General features: G+C 38.8%; 1 protein-coding gene across 1 annotated transcript in view; it reads left to right on the forward strand.

The window, feature by feature from the left end:
* LOC103516107 overlaps positions 1 to 8,257 on the forward strand; it is a gene marked incomplete at its 3' end in the record, with an annotated part of 45,447 nt that overhangs the window by 14,765 nt on the left and 22,425 nt on the right. Inside the window, exons 2-3 of the mRNA XM_026828597.1 lie at positions 6,862 to 7,061; positions 7,831 to 7,966. Coding sequence (XP_026684398.1) covers positions 6,906 to 7,061; positions 7,831 to 7,966 — 292 coding nt within the window. The remainder of the gene's footprint in view (positions 1 to 6,861; positions 7,062 to 7,830; positions 7,967 to 8,257) is intronic.

Consider the following 8,257-nt stretch of genomic DNA (forward strand, 5'->3'; position numbering starts at 1 on the left):
TTCTTCTTCTCCTCCATCTTTCATCTTTTACATTCCTCTTTCAACTTTTCTTCTTGTAATACTTCAGAGAGTTTTTTCTCTCTCCTTCTCCTCATCCTTTCTCTCTCTCCCTCTCCCCGATCCTTCTCTCTTCTATTCCTCCCTCCTTCTTTTCACTGGGAATTAACAAACAATTTGCTGTGTGCAATATCCATCCATCTATCTACAATCTGATGCAGCTAAAACAAACGTACTTTCTGAAAGTACCTAATATGGGTTCCTAGTCAAGTCTTCAGTACGATACATGTTTGAAAATAAATATTTAATTTGAAACGTAAACAAAATTAACGCTATCATAATATCATGATCTTTGAAATAGAGATATTTCTTCTATCTCTATACTAAAATGGTTCTTCCCTTTTTCATATCCTTTTTCTACCTTCCTATCTCTCTCTCTCTCTCTCTCTCTCTCTCTCTCTCTCTCTCTCTCTCTCTCTCTCTCTCTGTGTTTCTCCTCTATTTTTTCTCTCTCTCTCTCTCTCTCTCTCTCTCTCTCTCTCTCTCTCTCTCTCTCTCTCTCTCTCTCTCTCGCTCTCTCTTTGTGTCCCAATTCCATGATTATCTCATTTGGAACGTGAGACATAAAACTGCCTAAAGATGGGGACTCGAAATGGGAATCTCACAAACATTGACACAAGCAGTAAAGACCCAAAAAAAGAAGAACTTTTGTTTGTTAAGGGTTAGGGTCACTAAAAGATTTTTGTGATGGGGATTTCACTTCGCACCAAACCGTGACAAGCTACCCTCGTCGCAACATGCTCCTCACCCAGCTTGATGGTGCAGGGAAAAACCCCTGCAGCACGCGATTGTCCAGATAATGGTCAGTATGGTCACCCGTCCGGATACCAACCACGCTGAACGTTGCTCAACTTTCGTGATCCATCGAGAACTGGCGCATTTTACCTAAAATACTCGGAATCATAAAACCCTACTGAAATACCTAATGTCGAAAAAGCTAGAAGAAACATCTTTGAAAGCTATACAGCAGTGCATTAAATTCCTCCATTCTATTTAGAGGAAAAAATAAGGGGAAGAAAAAAGGTAGGTAGGAATACTTACCTTTCCTTCGTTGCTTTTTGATTAAAAATTTAATTCTATATAAATGTGTCCTTTTACTTTCGGTGAAGTCCATGGAGAAAGAAACAGTAGGGAGGACGGAATGAATCTAAAAAGCTTGGAAGGAAATAATGGATAGGACCGGTTTTAGAATTCGGTGTAACTTCGGAAGCCTAACCGAATGACTGGGTACCGGCACTCAAATATTGAACTCTACATATTTATGTATTAGGGTAAGTGTACCATTTATTCGCCCCCCTAAAAATCGTACCATTTATTGGCCTACCTGCCCACATTTATTTTTCTAATGTTTGTTTTTATGACTACACTTTTTGAATAGCACTGGTTCGATAGCAGTCTTTAAGCCCTTTCTTTTGATGAAATTGGATCTTGAAAAAGTTCATTTGGTTCAGACTTGTACGTATGGTACAGGTGGGCCAATAAATGGTACGTTTTTTAGGTGGGCGAATAAATGGTACACTTACCCTATATCAGGAAGCTCGACACTTTACTATAAAAGTCTCGTCTGTCAGACTGTCTGATAGGCCTATGTAGGTCTCAATCTTTTTCCGCCACACACGTTAAGACGGTCTGAGGTTGAGTGCCCGGCCTAACGGCTCACCCAGCTCCTAATTTGAGATATGTATGTATCTTGTCTCTTCTCACCCATCTGATGAGATACTACTACACACAGGATTTGCATACGATATGTATGTATCTTGTCTCTTCTCACCCATCTGATGAGATACTACTACACACAGGATTTGCATACTACGACACACTAGTCTAAAGTATCAGCTGTTTCATTGCCTCGAAAAAAATACTATGAATCATTATCTACAACAAAATCTATCTACAAAATATACCGCAACACTAATGTTGTCTACATGATATCAGAGCATTAGCGTTGCTTTTAAACTATCAATTTACCTGTGAAACATTTTCTGCTTGTCTCGTCTGTCAGACCGTCTGATAGGCCTATGTAGGTCTCAATCTTTTTCCGCCACACACGTTTCTGAGCGTGAGTGCCTGGCCTAACGGCTCACCCAGCTCTTGTCTCTTCTCACCCATCTGATGAGATACTACACTTCACCACAGGATTTGCATACTACGACACACTAGTCTAAAGTATCAGCTGTTTCCTTACCTCGAAAAAAATGCTATATGAATATTATCTACAACAAAATCTATCTACAAAATCTACCGCAACACTAATGTTGTCTACATGATATCAGAGCATTAGCGTTGCTTTTAAACTATCAATTTACCTGTGAAACATTTTCTGCTTGATTGCCTCGAAAAAAAAATGCTATGAAACATTATCTACAACAAAATCTATCTACAAAATCTATCGCAACACTAATGTTGTCTACATGATATCAGAGCATTAGCGTTGCTTTTAAACTATCAATTTACCTGTGAAACATTTTCTGCTTGTATTTTTTTAATGACGCCGCTGATTTTTATTGATACTGCTGTTTTCAAAGTGTTAATCTACACTATCTAGCTTAGCATGTCAGAGGGAACTTACCACTTCAACCGCGTGGTATTTTCCTATTAAAAGCTTCCATGACACTTTGAACTCTTAGCTGTGAATATAGGGATATACGGAGTAATTATGTTTCGCTAATTACTTTATATGAAAGTGTTTATAAGAATACTTTATGTTTACTATCACTGTCGTGTAAAATTGAAACTCCAGAGGAAATTTGAAAAATTTTAAATACCTAGATACCCAAATAAAAAAGGGGCTGTCCCTATATTTTAACCCTACATTTTTTTTAATTTTTATTTCTATTTATTTATTTTTTTTTTTTAATTTTTTTTTTTACATCAAACCTTTTTTTCCTCCTCCATATCCTCTTCTCAAAGCTCCCTCCTCTATATCCCACTCTCAAAGTCTCCCGTTATTACCCAAGGCGTTAGACATCACAACATGAGAGGATGCTCTTCAAAAGGCAATAGAGCGTTGGGAGTTGGAGGGGTAGAGAGATATAGAAAGAAGCGTTAGGGCTACTACACACGAAGACATTCGGTTCCAACCGTATTTTAACAGATGCAAACACCGCTGTTTTTGGACTGTTGAATCGTTGATTCTCTAGTGACTCTAGTCCATTCCGTGATCTAACAGAGCCAATGGATTCCGTCCACTACAGATTCGGCTACACACAATGACTGCGGATTTCACCAACTTACCTTTTAGCCTCTGACAGCCTGGTACCCAGTCCCCAGTCCTGCTGAGCTTGTACATATCAAATAGAACTTACCATGCTGTTGACGTAACAGGCCTTCTAAGAGCTGAAAAAATGATGGACTCCAACCTGATTTTTGAAATGTTTCCATTCCATAATATGAACTTTGGATTCTTCGTGTGTAGCCACCTTTGACAAAGGTAAAGATGCATGGTTTTGCTGCACAAAATTATTGTCGTCATAAGGTCAGAGTCTCATCCAGACCATTTCTTCACTTTTCCCTGGTCACCTCTGAGACAAACGACCCCATGAAACCAGAACAAATTCATCGTATGTAGCTACCTTCAAGGAAGTGGAGATGCAGAAGAGTTCGCGGGTTAGACTTGGCACAAAAGGGCGTACCTGGGGGTAAAAGGAATCAAGGAGTACAAAAAGACGGAAAGAGGGGACGGGCAACGAAAAGATGTTTATTGAATAATGAGTTTTCCTTCTCCTCTCCTCTCCCCTGGTACCCTCCTCCCCTGTTTTTTTGCCGCAGGAGGGAGACATTACATGTTTTGTACATGACATGGTGTTATTATGTTACAACCAGTGGCGTGGTGGTGTAATGTATGTGGGTTTATAGGGCTGACTGCTCACCCGTGAAGCAAACAAACCGCCCTACAATAAATAAATAATTACAGAGGCTTTCCTTTTCCGAATGAGAAAAAAGGAAAGGCCGTTCAATACAGATATAGCTTTTGAGTAAATATTATTTCAGAAGGGAAAGACGTAGGAGAAGCAGGAAAATAGAAAGTTAAACATACAGTGGAGGAGGGTAGAATTTTATGGTCGTATTTTCCTTTCGCCTATTTTGGTGTCATAGAGCTTCCTGTACTAAACCATTGGAAAAAGAGGGGAACGAGCTTCAAAAGAGGGAAAATACCTACCGTGGTATGCATCTAACCTAAATACATCTTAATGATGTTTTGTGTATTTAATACCTACATACCAAATTTATTACAATAAATTACCCATTATATTTTATGTGAGAAAAACTTTGTGTGAGTTCCAAAATAGGTTAACTTTTGTTTTCATTTGTTTCATTACAACTTTTTTATAATTCATACGATTTTCTACAATGATAATTTTAATTAACTCTTTTGTTTAATTTCACTCTTTTCCTTTGTAGGAGCTACCTTCGTATCACATAATTATGATCCGGGGTTCATGGGTTCAAGTCCCCGTCTAGGTAGGTTTTTTCTATGCTTCGATTCTGATTTTCTGAGTTCACAACTGCACACGATTTGAAATCCCCTGATTGAACCCTCGCCCTCTTGCTTACAAGGCGAGAACTTTAGCCACTACGTAGGTATATATATTAACCGAGACAAGAGTTCAAGTCCCCGTCTAGGTAGATTTTTTTCATATGCTTGGATTCTGATTCTGAGTTCACAACTGCACACGACTTGAAATCCCCTGATTGAACCCTCGCCCTCTTGCTTACAAGGCGAGAACTTTAGCCACTACGTAGGTATATATATTAACCGAGACAAGTTCTTCAGATTTTTCAAGGCTTCTCCCTGATATTAAGATGGATATAATAAAATTCACTCCTCTGTACTCAGCACTGACCACTGACTATCTTCCCAAATTCTGAAAGATGTGGGAAGATTTGAAGGGAAAGAAAAACACAAGTTGCACGTATCAGTGCCAATCACTTGAAACAATAGGAAAGCTTTATACATTATACATACTTAAAATACACTGATATCTATGCTATATGGGAGATATCTTATGTACAGAACATTTGAACTATGTCTCCTTATGTAGGCTTATAAACGTACCCACATGGCATATCTCCATATCTGAGTTGTAGGGAGAATGGGAAGCAAATAGGTACAACTGAGAGGAAGCTGAGGAAATAGAAAAAATGAAAAGACAAAGAAAAAATTATAAAACAAATCCCCTTTTTCCCAAGATGACACAATAATAATCTTGAAGAATTGCAAATTCGGAGCTCCTTCCATTATCCCGTATTATTCAAGAAGAGTGAAAATCAGAAGCACTATGCTGTGTTTAGAATGCACAGACATCAAGAAAAAGAGAAATGTCGTACGAGTAGAAATGTGAAAGCTCCGTCAAAGGGGCAGCTGTGGTGGAAAAAAGGGGATTTAGCTAACAAAGGAAAACAATTCACTGGCGTTATTTTTAATGTTATAGTACTCTAAAAACTTTATAGGTGATTTTTTCAACCAGGACAGAAAAGATTAATAAGGGACTTTCGTAATGCCCAATCTTCTAACTAAAAGTCATTCTGAAAATTTGACCTCAGGGTCGAATACTCGTGAAAAAAGTAATGTATAATTTATTATTGCCGTCCATCAAATCAATGTGCAATCTATTACTAATTTTGTTTTTACAAATTATAAAATGGGTAAATATTCATTAATATAGGTACCTATCATGGTCAAAATAGGTAATCCCATTTCATAACTTATTTAATAAAGTTCAACAAGCCGATTTCAGATGCAAAAGCTTCCTTCTTGATAGAACTTTCGTCATAAAATTATACAGTAATCCTTTTTCCATTTGAGATATTTTTTCCTGTTCTCAGAATGCAGTAAGATTCTGTTGAATACCTGCGATCCTAATTATGCTTTTGCATTATTCCCTTTTCATTTTCTCTCTCCTTAATGTAAAGATGTTCTTCTTGTGGGAAAAAAAATATGAAATGTATCTCTCATAGGTTTCTCCCTTTTCCCTTTCTCCCTCCCTTTTTCTCCCATTTCCCTTTTTCCTCCCTTTTCATCTCTTACTTTTCTATCTCTCGTATATCTAGTTTTCTTCAATTCCCCTTCTCAATCTCTTTTTCGCCCTCTTTCTCTCTCTCTTTTTCTTTTTTTCCCTCCCTCTTTCTATCTTTTTACCTCCCTTTTCTTCCCCTTCCTCATCTTTTTCGCCTTACTTATCTATATCTAGTGCCTCTTCTCTTTTATCTATTTATGGCTCTCTCTTTCTCATCTCTTTCCCGTCCTTTCTTTCTTCCTCTCACGTTTTCTCCTCTTCGTTTTATCTTACTTCTCTCGAAATTTATGCAACCTGACGCAATATTCTACCCGTTAAAACCTTTTAATATACCGGTATATATAGGTACGTAAATATGTGTAGGTAAGTCGCAAAAGGTGTGAACGTATAGGGGGTACTGGTGAATGTGTAAGGTGTGAACGTATAGGGGGTACTGGTGAATGTGTACGAATCCCACCATCGACAAAAATTTGTACTCGTTTTTCGATTGCAAATATTTCAACGGGTTACTTTCTGGTGTTCTCGTGTTGACCCAGCACCTACATATGTAAATGGGAAGTATTGTGGTTCTTCTCGCCCATCTGATGAGAGGCATACTACGGGATGGGCATTCGGTTTTTCTTTTCCTAAAACTGTTTTATACTGCCTGCATCATTTTCAGGATGACTTGTTTGCCTTCCTTTTAGGCGCGTCAACACTACGGACGTTCGCGTAGGTCGTTCGCGCAGTCCGGATGACTTTAACGACTCAGATTTTGTCACATTTTTCCCCCCATCTTGTGTTTCAGACGTCTTCGCATTTCGAGTAGTGGTGCGTGCCCCCCGCTACGTGATGTTAGGAGACACTGCCAAGCTCATGTGTGATTACAACGTGGCCTACAAGGATCTGTACAAAGTGGTGTGGCATCAGAACAATCGCAAAATCTACCAGTATGTCAAAGGTCGAACGCCTCCCCAGACGTCGTATGTGAGGAATCTGCACATAGATGTAAGTATACACGGAGAGAAAGAGAAAAACTTCGGAAGCCTAACCGAGTGACTGGGTACCGGCACTCAAATATTGAACTCTACATGTTTATGTATTACCTATATCAGGAAGCTCGACACTTTACTATAAAATTTACTATGTAATGTAATGTAAAATGTAAATGCAATTTCTTTGTGTTTTTATGTCACAACTTTGGTGCTCACTGCAGCATTGTAGGATTTTTTCCCAATATCTCAATAATCCTATCATCCAATGTTTACCTACCATACGGTTTCATGACACGTTGGAAGATTTGATCGGGCTTTCTGTACACAAAACGTTCTCATGATAAGCATACATACCTACGTTTATACAAGCGTCCGCTCATGTACACAAAGAGAAGCCTGCACCTAACTATTCAGTTTGAAGTGTTGTAGCTTTGTTTTTGAGGTCACTGTGACAAATTCGACCAAGTGAGTTGTTAGACCGCATGACAAACGTAGGGTTATTGGACAATCAGAACGTGTGTGGCAGAAAAAGCTTCGGACCAAGGTCTGTCAGATCTTCGCAGAGACCTGGGTCTGAAAAAATTTCAGCCTCACACATTCTAACTGTCAGACAGACCCCGGTCTGTCAGATCCTTCTGAGAAATCACGTATTTTTTCCACCGCCAACAAAGAGATTCGGAGTAAACCGTGCTAACCACAATACCACTGGTTAATTAAGGAAATTTCTTCTTATTATGTTTTCATTGAATTTTTCAAACTCTCCCTTTTCGGTCTGTTTTCAGCTGAACCGAAGTGACTCGATAAATCTGGTGCTGAAGAATGCTAACTTCGAGATGTCGGGTCTGTATTCCTGTGAGGTGACCACGGAGTCACCCATCTATTCCAAACCTTCGGACGACATTCTCCTCACAGTGATGGGTGAGTCGAAAAAAAGCGATTTCTTCCCCCTTTAAAACTAAAAGATAAGAGGGCAAACTGTTCTGTTGGACGTTCAAAATGTAGGGCCAAAAAGTAGGGAGAAAACACCTTGGAAAAATATAACAAATGGGGTTTTACCGTTTCGAAATATAAAAAGAAAAGAAGGACAGGAACTGTAAAAGCAAGTTGTTCCGAGAACAAACCTTATTTGTTCAGGAGGTGGGAGACGAACCATCAACCTATCACTTACAAAACAGACACGCTACCCTTCATGGAAAAGAGGAGGAGGAG

The sequence above is a fragment of the Diaphorina citri genome, unplaced genomic scaffold (genome assembly GCF_000475195.1).
Source record: "Diaphorina citri unplaced genomic scaffold, Diaci psyllid genome assembly version 1.1 scaffold1489, whole genome shotgun sequence".
Taxonomy (NCBI): domain Eukaryota; kingdom Metazoa; phylum Arthropoda; class Insecta; order Hemiptera; family Psyllidae; genus Diaphorina; species Diaphorina citri.